Source organism: Nelusetta ayraudi, unplaced genomic scaffold, assembly GCF_046127955.1.
Source record: "Nelusetta ayraudi isolate G7.1 ecotype Tasmania unplaced genomic scaffold, CSIRO-AGI_Nayr_v1 ptg000136l, whole genome shotgun sequence".
NCBI lineage: Eukaryota > Metazoa > Chordata > Actinopteri > Tetraodontiformes > Monacanthidae > Nelusetta > Nelusetta ayraudi.
In genome coordinates, this window is record NW_027466186.1 from 7,062,638 (window position 1) to 7,076,339 (window position 13,702).

The 13,702-nt window shown below is 44.9% G+C and overlaps 1 protein-coding gene across 8 annotated transcripts in view; it reads right to left on the reverse strand.

Moving 5' to 3' along the window:
* Positions 1-347: 347 nt before the first annotated feature.
* Positions 348-13,702, reverse strand: part of ptprub (protein tyrosine phosphatase receptor type Ub) — a 157,254-nt gene continuing 143,899 nt past the window's right edge. For all 8 annotated transcript variants that reach the window (XM_076012560.1, XM_076012559.1, XM_076012558.1 and 5 more), the window contains 4 exons: positions 9,537-9,662; positions 6,173-6,330; positions 2,571-2,706; positions 348-2,046 (listed from right to left, as the gene is read on the reverse strand). In XM_076012560.1, the coding sequence (XP_075868675.1) occupies positions 1,984-2,046; positions 2,571-2,706; positions 6,173-6,330; positions 9,537-9,662 (483 nt within the window). In that variant the 3' untranslated portion in view covers positions 348-1,983. The remainder of the gene's footprint in view (positions 2,047-2,570; positions 2,707-6,172; positions 6,331-9,536; positions 9,663-13,702) is intronic.

The following is a 13,702-nucleotide window of genomic DNA, read 5'->3' on the forward strand; positions in this document are numbered from 1 at the left end:
TGAGCTGAGGCAAAGAAAAAAACCAAACCTCTGACTCTTCCGTCTTCATTACCAGAGCGGCTGCTCTCTCTACAGCTGAACCCCGAGTCGCTGAGCTCTTTGATTCCTCGCTGCTTCTGGCCTCTTTGACCCCCCCGACCGGACTGCGCGGTGCAGTTGGCCAAAGCTTTGCAGGCTCCTCCGGGCTGCCTGTCCTTGTTTATCAAGGCTGCTCCTCTCTTATAAAAAACCCTCCACTTAAAGGAGGTTTTCGGGGAAATGTGGCGAATCATAAGAGATTTGAGAGGGGATTATAAGAGCAGCGCCGTCTGCATCCTGTCTGGGGCTTTTTTTGTTTTTGGTGGGGGTTTCTTTTTTCTTGGAGGATGCTTCAAAGTGGACGCAGATAACTTCCGTGCAAAGGCACGAGCCAACCTGCCCAGTTTCTGTCCACCCATCCAGGCTCTGGCTGGCGCATGAAACACAATGCTATTTGTTCGGCCATCAGAAGGGTTGGTGGGCAGCGGCTTCTAACTATCTCATTCACTCTGAAGCACTACTTTAATTTCCATACAACAAAGAAGGATAATCATAAAAAAATAACACTACCAAGAGAAACTGCCAATTTAATTAAAGATGGCAGCTCCTCCTGTCACAGTCTTAATGCCCACTTTTTAAATTCATATATCTTCATTTATCCTACGTAACTAGGAACAGCAACTAATAATAATAATAATGATGAAAAACTCAACTCACCTCCAACCTCGAGGGTTACAACAAATACCGAGCTAGCTAATTTTTTTTTTTTTTTCGTTTGCTAGCCTCAACAATTTACATTCCGACCGAACACTTCAGACAACAAAACAGGTTTTTAGAGACTCAAGTTCTGCAACGCGGCACCGGCGTCTATAATTCAACGACACTTTTCACACCGCTGTCACGGCATTTGAGGAGATTTTCGCACTCCTCCCCCGCGTAACCCCGGCGGAATTACAGTTTATGCCGCCGTCTTTCCAGCCGGGTTTTAAAAGACAAAGAACCACTTTAGAGTGACGGCCTTGGCTGACTCGCAGCGCACACTGTTACAGTTGTAGGCATAGATCGGCACCGAGCAGGCGGAGTGAAAGCATAGGCCGGGAACCAGTGACGTCGACTGGATCGGAGCTGTGACAGCGAAGGGACAGGATTCTCCCCACGAGGGGAAAAAAACAAAACAAAACAAAAGCAAGTGCTGAAGGCCCCTTGAAACTTCCAGCAACAGTAGAAACGGTCGACCAGCACAAATCGCACAAAAAAAAAAAAAAAAAAAAAAACACAACACAACACGGTGCACTACAGTACAGTTGATGCGTCAATACTGTCAGATGCTCGGCTGCTCTGTCCCAATTCTTCAGGTTTTTCACACCAGCGTGACGAGATGTGTGTATTGATTTAATCCTTGCAGGGGTTTTTTTGATTTTTTTTATTGGTCCTATCTTCACAGAATAAGGCAGTTTATGGTAAATATGTCCCACTGCCAGCACAGCGGACTACTTTTGTATGTAGCTCTTAAAGAAGGAAGAAATGCTTCCAAGTTTTGAAGCTCTCATCCTGTTTTGAAGCCTCCTTGTTGTTGCTGCTGTTGTTCGAATGAAATTTTGAAACTCGGCCAAGGCGGCATTCCCCCCCCCCCCCCCCCCCCAGAACATTTTGCAGCTCAGAATGTAATTTTGCTGCTACAGAACCCAGCAGAGGATTTAGTCCAGAGTGAGAAAAGCACAAAAAATATATATCCAAAAAAGATAAACATCACCAACAAGAAGGAAATCACGGCTGTACATTAAAGGTTGAACTTTAGAACCACGACCAGGTCTGTTCTTCCCTCGTCCTCTTCTGCTGCTGCTGCTGCTGCTCCAGCGCTTCAAAGTCCACAGGTCCCAACCTTGAAACAAACGGGTCACTGGGTGGCCTTAGAATCAAATCTCCAGCACGCTGGGCGCCATCGCTCTGGTGAACATTTAGTTGCTATCTGTCATCGAAGCAGTCCAAGTACTCCAGGACAAGGTCGTAGCAGAATCGATACTGGTCCTGAAGAAACAGAGGGGAGAAAAAAAATATATGTATCTATGAGTCAATAATAGATGCTATACAGTCTATTCTCACATTAGTGGAGTTCCCGTGAAGCCTTTTAATGTGTCTTTTTCAAGAATACTGCATGAAGAAGTTTGACAATTTGAAAGAAAAATAATAAACATTCTCTAAATTGCACAAAAGTTGGTGCGCTCCCTTCAGGTGGTTTAAGTCTCTTGGGAAACTTTTTTTTTTTTTTTTTTTTTTTTAATTAAAACTGGTTTGCTGAATAAACTGACAGCTGACTGAGCTGTTTCAGAAAGCGGTTGACTCATCAAAGCTGATTCTAGCTGACCTGCAATAATAATTAAAACTTTCCCAATTTCTGTCAGTATTTCCAGTCTGCACTGTTGCTGTTGTTCTTCATTAGTTTACCTGACCACGCTTTACACTTCCTCAGTGAGCCTACCCGAGTTGGCTGGTAGGCTTAAAAAAAAAAACATTACTATTGCTTATTGTGTTTGTTCCCGCCACTCTCTTACCAACGACTCCACCATGTTGGGTTTGCAGTTGCGTAGAGTCTTCACAGCGTAGAAGATGTCCACCATGTTCTGGTACTGGATCATCTCCAGGAGGATGTTGCAGGCACAGAAGGTTCCGCTGCGACCTCCGCCGTTACTGCAGCGCACACAAAGAGCTGTCTCACTTTCTGAATCAGACATTTTAATCGGGCGGTGCTGTATTTTAGCAGAGTGAGCACCATTTGTTCACTCTCTCCAAGAATGCACTGCTTATTGAGAACTGATGATGGTTGTCTTAGCTTATTTTAAATAGCACCGTGGGCAGAAAGTGTCTCATCAAACATCTTACAGATGGCACCAACAATATGTCCTGTATCAACAACCCTTTGCAATAAAGCAGAACGCCAGCACTTCAATCATCATGTGATTGTTTCATTTCAGATCCATTATGGTTGTGCCCTGACGGGGAATTATATATTTTTTTAAAAAAAAGTCTTTTTCAACATGTATGAACCTCAGAGTATTCAGTGGTGTTTCCTTTTGGAAAAAGCCTCACACTGTAACAAGTTTAGCAGGCTAGAGGAAGACAATAACAAGTAATCCGACGTGCCCGTGTCTGTGTTTGTGCAGCCTCGTGAAAAATTTGATAAAGTTCTGAGCGTGCACCGGCTCCACAAATACAAAAATAGCAACATGATGAAGAAACAAATATGAAGAAGGAGAGCTGAGCGGGAGAGAAAAATTGATAAAACACCAGCGCCATGGCATTTTCCTGCTGGAATACCGTCCCGGTCATCGTAAATGAAAGGCAATATCAATAAACAAGTGGAGGACAATCCACTTCCTGTCTCCAGAGACGGATGCAGGGACGGTGGGCGCTGCAGCTCCGGTGGCGGCGAGCACACAGGCAATATTAGGGCAATCAATCGTCATCAGCGCTTTGGCACTCCTGGATTTACTGTAGTGGCGGCAGCGTTGCTTTGGTATTAAGTCATAATTGATTTGATCTCCATAATCTCGTCCCCGCCTGTCAAAGGTAACAGTGTGTGACAGTGATGAGTGATGGGCCTCTGGCACTGGGGGGTGAGGGTGGGGCGCAGGGTTGGGGGGAAACGTGTTACGGATTGGAAATGAGTTGGACGATGGCATTTGTGAGTGGGCGTGCACTCGGGGACGGGGCTTAGGACAGCTACGCTATTAGCTCCCACGTGTTGTTGCTGAGCACATTTCAATACTGTATGCTAGTACAGTGGTTTCCAAAGTGGGGGTCGCGGCCAGCTGGGGCGCCGCCGGGGAGCGCTAGCGGGGCGGGAAACTGGAGAGAAGATAATAAAAAAATTCTAATAAAAAACAATAAATAATATAATTGAATTATATTTTAATCATTATCATCAGATTGAATATAATTATTGTTTGAACATTATTTATCAAATATAATCTATAATGATATATTATATGATTGGCTGCCAGTCAAAAACATTGATTTCATTGTGCCATGCATCAAGGTGATTTGCTCCTCAAGCTGGCTTAGGTCATACAAAATGGACAAGTCTGCGAATGGGCTCTGCGGCCAGATGCTACTGTTGTTTGGGGGGCCTTGCCGTGGAAAAATGTTTAGGAACCCCTGGGCTCATAAATAGGAAGCTTATCATTCAGTGAGTGCTGCTGAAAAAACAACAAAAAAAAACTATCACAAAATCATAGCTTAGGGTAGATTTTGATGACTGGTTCGCAGGCTGCATTAAAACCAAATCAGGCTGTGCTGGGCAATTGTTCATCTGCACAGCCAGCGTGCATCCGGAAGTAGAACAGAAAGAAAAACAGCCAGTTGCAACATAAAGGGTTGAAAAGAGCTGACCAATTTCACCAGCGCAGTCAGACTGTCTCGCCAGTCACACAAAGGAGGCGTGTTACAGCACAATGGGTCCACTTTGGAGGTCGGACTATATATGAGCACAGCATGTGGACTGAGTCCTCCCGAATTGTCACAATTTCTAAGATTTTTCGCGCCGTCTGTTTTGTTAGACGATGTAGTTCTGCGGCCAAGAGTCGCGAGAGGGAGACGTGACGCGTACGCACACGCATTGTCCGACTAAGGCGTATACATGGCACTTCACTGACTTTGCTGTTTTTGTCATGTGGTGTCTGATGTATTATATGACTGATTTCATTTATACAAGGTCAGTTTGGGTAGAAACAAAAGGTGCATTTTCAAGACAAGTGTTTTGGTCCCCTCATGTTAGAAAGTGTAACCTGTCTAAGGCCCTGTTTGCACTTGGTCATTTGCAACTGTTCGTATCACCAAGTACGCATCTTGAATCTGTTGCACAATCTGTTCGCACATAGCATTAACATGCGTCTCGAGCGTGCCACTTGTGATCGCATTAGTTCAACCACTAGGGGCAGTAAAGCGTAGTAAGTAAGTAAACCACGGCTAGTTTTACCTGAAAACGAATAAGAATCAACTTCCTGTTAGCGGACTATATCAAGTCACTGGTTTTAATTCTACTGCAGCTCGTATGGAGTAATGACTGGTGGGACAGAGTGGTGATGACTTCATTTTGGGATCAACGGTGGCTGGCAAATTTTCTGATGCAACGTCGCACATTTAATCTCATATGTGGGAAACTGCGACCGCTGCTCCGCTGACAAAATACGCTAATGCGGAATGAAATTTATTAGCATCCTAATAAAAGAGTCCAACAAAAATAATTGTTTGTAACTTTATAATGACGACGCCGGGAGGTGGGGCGCTGACCAAGTGCGTACACGGGAGAGGCGAGTGGAGTAGGCAGTCGTTATTCTGGACTGAGCTCGCAGTCTGTTCACACGTCCGTGAGGAATGCTATGCTATGCTATGCGAAGCGTCGAAACCACCTCCCTGTGGTGGCTTGAGTGATCGGATGACAATACGGATTTGGACTGTTTCCACTTGTTTCCACTCGTGTGATTTTTGCCGATGGGAACACGAAAAACGCTTGAAATGACCAAGTGCAAACAGGGCCTAAGCGATTAAACCTGGTGCATTATTATGAGCTCTGCCTGACGGTATCATGGCACATCAGGCCCCAACTCAGACATGCTAAAGCCAAAGAACCACTTTGATCCCTCATCAGATGGGCTTTATTACATGAGCCCCATTGGTTGCTGGAGAATAAGCATTGTTTATTTATGTATGAGAGCGCAACCCCTGAGAGGCTGGAGGTGCAACTTTGGAGATGCCCCTGTTGGCTTTGAGAGCTCCCTCAGGAGGACCAGGTGCCTGACGCACACTAGACTTTTTTCCTTGCAATACATGTATTCCTTTGCAATCAAGTTGGTGTCAACTGAGATTCCTTCATCGTCTACACATCATCACTGCGTCAGAAACTACAGTTGATCATTCATCTCTTGTTTTTGAACCTCTCTCTGCTCCTTTTTGAACGTGGAAATCTTTTGAATTATGCACTTGAAATGTTAAAAATACATTCTGATCCAGTTTGTTTCTTTTTGCATGTACATGCTCTTATTTATCCTTTGATTTTGATTATTTTTTTTTTTTGAACGTCTTCAAAACAAACTAAATAAACTAAACTGAACTAATCTTGGGGTGTGAGACTGGGCTCGACCAGGCGATGACTCACAGGCAGTGGACGACGGTGCGCCCTTCGCCGCACTCCCTCTGCCACTTGTGCACCTGGGCGAGCAGGTTGAGGAAAGCCTTCTTGGAGTCGGGGACGTCACGATAGGCCGACCAGCGCAGGAACTGGAACTGACACACCACCAGCTGGCCCTCCTGGAGCTGGGGGGGGGGAGAGGGAGGGAGGGAGGGAGAGAGGGAGTGTGAGCGTAAAGAATGCAAAACTTTCTGACACTTTTTCAGGAAGTTACCACCCGCCTTTGTTGCATCGCATTATTCAAGTTGCGTCGCGGTTAAGGGCCCGTGTTCGAACAACTCCCCAGGCTGTGCGCCGCCGCCGCCGCAGCCCACGGCTCTGCTTGCTCAGCACGCCGGCTCGGAGATATACGAGCGTGCGGGAGTGAGTGGGGGCTCGAGGTGCGCGTAACAGAGGGTCCCTGCGTGTTCATAACCTGGTGCTGCGCCGTCCAACCCACTGCTTAAGGGCCGGCCGAGAGCCGTTCGTCATGCAAATTGGGCCGGCGGAGACGCCAACGACCGCATAGAGGAGCGTCCTCGGCGGGGGGGGGGGTTAACATTGTTCTTTTTTTTACTGAGCCGCGTGACACTCGTACCGACGCGCTCGCACGCGCTCCTCCTCTGACTTCTTGTTGGTCCCAACGCACACTGGTCTTTGTCTCTATCTCTATCTCACACACACACACACACACACACACACACACACACACACACAATATGGAAAAGAAAAAAACAGGGATGAAGGCGCAACATCCGTGTGACTTCATCCCTCCCACGCTCGTTGCAGAAGCTCAGTGTGGCGGTCTTTGGTTTTGTACTGTATATTTTGTGCTGTGTTTGTTTCTCTGTCCTCGTGTTACCCTGCAGGACTGCACAGCGGTGGGGGCGGGGCCGACGTCTGATTGGTCGAAGCTACAGCAAGGCACACCTGGGTACATAGTTTCCATCCAGTGTGGTAGAGCTCCTTCAATCAGGGGCGTCGCTGGCAATTTTTGACTCTACGGCTATAAAATTGCCTCCCATATATATATAGCATGGCTGGATAATAAGAACTGGATACTGGACAGCAAATATGGTGGCACAGCAATTTTCTTTTCCAGTGGCCACTCGAGGTACTGCAGGCAAAAACCCACGCAGCCCAAAAAGCATTTTTCCCACAGACTGCACAAAAATAAATGCCTGTAAAACAGCTGACACGACGTCTCCGGCACATATTAAATCTTTCTATTGAAGATTTATTAGTCATGGGCTTTTCATTTTTTTTTATTTTTATAAAGGCCTTTCACTTTTCACTCGCCTTTCTCGCCGTTTTTCTCAAGGGCTTTTCATCTTCACCTTTGCGTGTTCATTTAGGGTTGTTTTTGAATTTCTCCCAGTTCCTGCCACCCGCCACTCTGCACCTGCCGAGCCATCTTTATTTTTGGAACCTCCCTGCCCCATCTCCATTTCCCTCGGGAACAAATCTTTTTTGCTGAGTTGAACTGCACTAAAAAGTCTCCCGCCTTGCGGGTCCTCCGGGGCCTCGGCACTCTGCCCTTGGAACGGGTCAACACTGAATTAAAAAAAGAAATGTGGAGGTGACACAGGTAGAGCGAGAGAGAAGAGGGTGGCTGGCGTTGACAGCAGGGTAGCGGGATGGAGGTCGGCGCCAATCAGAGGAAAGCTCTGCCTCATGGCGGAAGGAAACGCCTTGCACGCACACTTCTCCGCTAATTGGCTGACAGCGATGCAGAGCAGAACGCATGCATGCGCTTATGCAAATCCCCCACCGAGGCCTGAACCTCACCTGCACACACACACATACACAACCAGCTTAATCAAGTGTGTGCGCGTGTGCGTGTGTGTGTAGTGGAAACTTTTTGATTAACACATGCATCAAAAAAAGAAGGGTGCGCTCGGCCTTGCGTGCCTCCACCGCCGCGACAGGCGCCGACTGCGCCTTCACTTCACTTCACTTCACTTCACTTCACTTCACTTCTGGGGTTTGGTGAGGTCTTCCTTCTTCAATACGTTTTTTTTTTCTTTTTTTGAAGGCCTGTGACATGGTTTATGATCTGCTCAAAGGGAGAGTCTCTCGCGAGCGAAAATACGGCATGCATTACAGTGATGAAAGACCGGGGACCCTCTTTAGTATGCTAACAGGCGCGGCTGAGTGGGAAGACGGCGATCCAGGTAATGACAGGAAGAAATTGAAAAAGGGGGAAACTGACCCGGCGCGCGCGTGCGTGACGACGACCTTTTCCCCCTGCCGAAAGTTTTGATAAGATGCGCCGTCTCGGAGGATTTCTAATGGAAACACTGGTGCCACTGCTTTAATTTTCTGCGCCGCTGGCTATACAACCAGCGTCCTGTTGATGTGTGCGATACACTCGATTCATACGACAGGACTGCGTTTTGGCGGGTTTTTAATCTAAAAGCATTTGTTGTCTGCAAAACAAGAACTACTGACTTGTCTGCATGAGAGAGTCAATTTTGAACTTCTAGAGAACTGTAACTTTACTTTTAACTTCACTGTAATTTATAACTCAACGGCCATTTATCACACTTTTATTGAAGCTGTTTTGCAGCTTTGTTTTTATGTTCACTGACGATGAAGATTCTTGATCTGGATCTTGATAATATTTTCATTTAAAAAATTTTAATTAAAAAAATTGGAAATGTTGCATTCTCATGAAGCAATTTGTGCAAATTACAGAGCCTGCGTACAAAGGTTGTTACATTATAGATTTTTGGGCGCTTTTGATTGTGTCCTCGGAGAAACAGGGAACAAAACCAGTGGGAGGAACTAGCGAGGACGTCTGTGAAGGTTCTCACTCGTCACATCATCGTCGTCCTGGAGTCCAGTGGTCATTATTTAAACTGTGTAAATTAGTTCATTTAGCAAACCCATTTCCATAAAAGGTTTCCACAACCTCTGATTCGAAAAAATCTAATACGACCTCAAGCCAGCGTGCTAACTTCAGCGCGTACAGGAGGGACTTCAATTGTGCCCATTCCATAAAATCTGTGATGCAAATTTCTAAACGCTTCAAAAGGTTTTATGGAAAGCGGAGAATCCTGCGTCAAACTGCGGCTGCAGGCTCTTAGGCCGTCGACGACAGCTTTCAGGTGCGCAGCATTTCCTTTTTTTCCCTTTCCTCCAGCTGAGTCTGCAGAGCTCTTTGAGGGCCTGTGTCAGGTCTTTCCCAGACGCCCATTACCGACTGTGCTGCGAGTTCAAAGTCCCATCGGACTGACCAGGCGGAGCCACGACTGAGGCATTTCTGATGAGCTGAAAGTCATCACTTGTGACGTGCTACTAAGTGGAATAACGTGTACCATGTTGCGGGAGGGAGGGTGTGATGACTCACCCTGGTGACGTTCTTGACCCGAAACAGACGGCTGATGACATCTTCGTCTGCTGACATGGACAGAAACTCCACCTCCATGGGTCCGTACTGCTGCAGGCCGGGCTCGGGCCAGTACTGCACACACGGCTGCAGTCAGAGAGGGAAAAAAAGAGAAGAGAAAAAAAGAGACTGAGACAGAGTCTCCTAGCAGCAGAATCACAGGAGAAAATCATCACGCCATCTTGAGCAGTTAGAGGCGGAGAAATGGCTTCAATTCACGTCTGGGTGAAAACCACAGGGCAGTTTAAGTGCGGACAAGCTTGAGTGGGGAGACGTATGGCGCGTGAGAGAGCACATATAGATGCATCGGAGCCTGGATGCACACATGGAAAATGCATCATTTCAGCAAGACAACAGTGTTCCGGAGCAGCAGGAGGGGGGGATAATGTGCTTTGAGAGTCCTCCAGAACAAGAAGACCTCGTGCTGGAGGAGGAAAGCGTTGATAAATCACATCTGAGTGCCCAAAGGGAGGTGGGGGAGGGGTGCGCTGTGCTGAAATATATGGAACAAGAGACTCCAAAATGTTTTGTGCCTGCCAGACGGTGCGCTGTGTTAGGAAACAGTTTGCAGGCGCATAAAAAGTTGATCGTAATAAGCAGATCAGACACAGTGGCCGAAGGTTTGACTTCATGAAGGAACTGCAGTGTTTGTATGATTGAATTATTTTCTCTTCTTCAATCATTTTCATTCAAATAGATGAGCAGGGGAGGAAACAGGCCCATTTCAAACAGCGCCGTCTGGATCTATTTATCAGCACAGTCATACTGCCTGTATCTTCTGAAATTAAAGAATTTGCATGGGAAGATTACAAATGCAGGTCGAGAGTCAGCTTTTGCAAGGCTGCGATGCAACGTATTAAAGTTGGACTTTGCAAAGTCTGTCACGGTCACACAAACCTTATTGTGTATTCAAAAACAAGCCAAAGTGAAATTATGAATAATTTCTGTAAACCCCCCCCGGGTTATTTCCTCAGAGCCTGATCGGTCTGCCGCTTTTTGGACCCAGTTCGTTAAAAGTCCAAGTAATTAAGCGATTTTCCTGCCTGCTGCATATTTCCTGTTGCGTGCCAAGTCTGCACAGTTTGCCGTGTGACAGCCTTTGTCGAGGCGCCGACATCCATCCCGGGAGCGATCCCGTCCTCCACTTCTGATTAATTAATCTTTGAGCGACAATATGTCCCGTCAAGATCGGCACTTCCGCGCTGATAATATCAGCTGATACCTGCCACCCCAACTGCCACCGCTGAGCGTTATAGCCTTGCTGTCGGCACAACTGTTTATCTTCCATCTAAAGCTGGACGCCTGCCAAAACTCACTCTCTCAACTTTGCATCCAACGGCAAGAAAAAGAAGAAAAAAACGGGAGAGAGTTTTAATGACAGGCAGAGTGCCAGCGTTTACTTTATCATAAGAAATCCATTTTCCACTTTCTGATCATATCTTGAGCCTGGAGCTTATAGTTTTTAGTTGCGTGTACGACATCATCACTTATCAATTTTCAAAATGACGGCCGGGGCTCTGCAACCTGCTGTGACTGAATCCACACTTGACTGGGTCTCACACTGAGCTGACATGTCTTCATCAGCTCAGCAGTCAGTGAGACTCCTGACCACAAAACACAAACTATATTTCTGTGGCCACATTTTCTTTCCTTTATAAACATACCACAAGTAATTTGGTGGCTTTGGGAAGATTTTCCCATGTGGCGACTGGTGAAGCCGTTAATTCCTTTTTTCATGGACTCACAGAAAACTTGTGGTTGTGCTCCTCCTTAATGCGCCTCTTAAAAAAAAATTACAAGCGCGTCGACGTATTTTCCTTGTTTGTTTTCCGGAAACCGCAATTTGCTGTTGCGCCGCGTTAGTTCCACCGAGTTACGAAGCAAAAAGAGCGAGCGCTGCAGTCGGAGGGGAAATATACAGTATATAGTAAGCTCACGAGAAAAAGTGGGACACCGAGAGAAAAAAAGAAGAAGAAGAAGGAAAAATAAGAAATGTGGCTGGAGGCTAATGCAAGCCAATTCTCCAGAGATGTAACTTGAGGAGGGGAAGAGGAAAAACTGGGGCGGGTGTTATCTAGTTGTGCCTAAAGATCTATGTGGTCAGGGATCAAAGCCCGGAAAAATGGCATGAAGAAACTAATCCTGAGCTCAGTGCGATACAGTCGAGGAGGGACGTGTTGGAGGGGAGGCTTGAGTTTAGTTCAAATAGCCGCCAAACTGGAACTAAAATCTTGCGGTGTAAACGGCGTCCGTGTGAAGGTGTTTGCTTTGGGTTGGAAAAAAAAACTGCAGGATAAAACACTTTGGGCCTGAATTACTAAAGGTTTACGGGAGGAAAAACTGACAAAATCTGTGAATCAACGCGCTGATGAATGGAGTCTATTTAGTGCGTTAGCTCAATGAATATGTAGATACGGATAGAGATGCACAAAATATTGGCCGTTCTGAGAGGATATAAATAGATTATTCAGCAGTCGCGCTGTGATTTACCCAAGCTGTTAGTTCTGTGTTTCCATTGAGCTCCTTTCAAATGCAGGTATTAACTTGGCGCAAAACACTGGCAGTACGAGCGAATGAGGACATTGGTCGTTGAAGAGCAAAAACGTGTGTTTTCATGTGTGTGTGTGTATATATTATATATTTATATATATGTGTGTATATATATATCAGAGATGGGGACTCGAGTTAAAGACTCGTTAAAGACTCGAGCCGCATATTTTGGAGACTCCAGACTCGACTCGGACTCGACCCTAAACGACTCGAAAATTGACTCGACTCGAGATCAAAGACTCGTGGGCAATCTTTATTTTTATTTATTTATTTTTGGGGGGTGTGCCAGGGACATTTGTTCCACTACCCTCCTTTCCCTCTCCCACAAAACCACCTCCGGTGGGCGAAACGCAGCGTCAAACGTTCCACGCCAAGCAACGCCTTGCGTCGCGTCGCGTCCCTCTCACCCTCCCTCCCACATCATCAGTCATCATGGTGGTGAGGATGACAAGGAGCAGTCACCGACACCTGCCAAAGTTCCTCGCCTGTTCTCAGCCTATCGGAAGAAAAGCAAGCGGAACCCAGACCATGCCTCATCTGTCAGATCTGAACTCAAGCGCGACATCAAGAATTCGGAGTCCACTGCGGCCGATGAAGAAGAAACGCAAACAGACTGTGTGGAATTGTGGAATGGACATGCTAAGGGTTTCCCCAGACTTCATAGGGTGGCTATGAGAGTGCTTAGTGTCCCTGCTACCAGTGCACCAGTAGAGAGGGAATTTAGTCACGGAGGTATTATAATGCACCCGCACAGAGCGAGGCTTAGTGCAACAAACCTGTCATGCTTAATTTTTTTGAAATGTAACAAGCATGTAGCATCATTTTTGATGGTCTTATAGCCACTGAGAGGCTGCCTAATCTTTTTTTTAAATGTAACCTAGTTCACCTTCTTGGAGGCTTTCTTTCTTTTTTTTCCACACATGGGTTAGTTTAGGAATAGTTAATGCCCATGGAAAGGACAGACAGTTTTACTACTTTATTTATTTTATATATTTTATCATGTAATATTATTTATTATTATAAATGCCATGTAGTTCGTTTTGCACCCGACCATGGCATGCATGTGCACTGCAGAAACTTTGTTTTTCATAAAAAGAGAAACTCGGAATAAAAATGTGGATATACTGTATTTCAGCCAGAGGCTATGTCATGTATATATACATATATACATATATACACACACATATATATATACATATATATATATATGTATATATATATACACATATATATATATATACGTATATATATATATATATATATATATATATATATATATATATATATATATATATATATAAATACATATATATATATATATATGTATATATACATATACGTATATATGTATATATATATATATATATATATATATACGTATATATATATATATATATATACGTATACATATATGCATATATGCATATATGCATATATGTATATATATATATATATATGTATATATATATATATATATATATATATATATATATATATATATATATACATATATATATATATATATATATACATACATATATATATATATACATATATATATATATATTCTCTTGTCT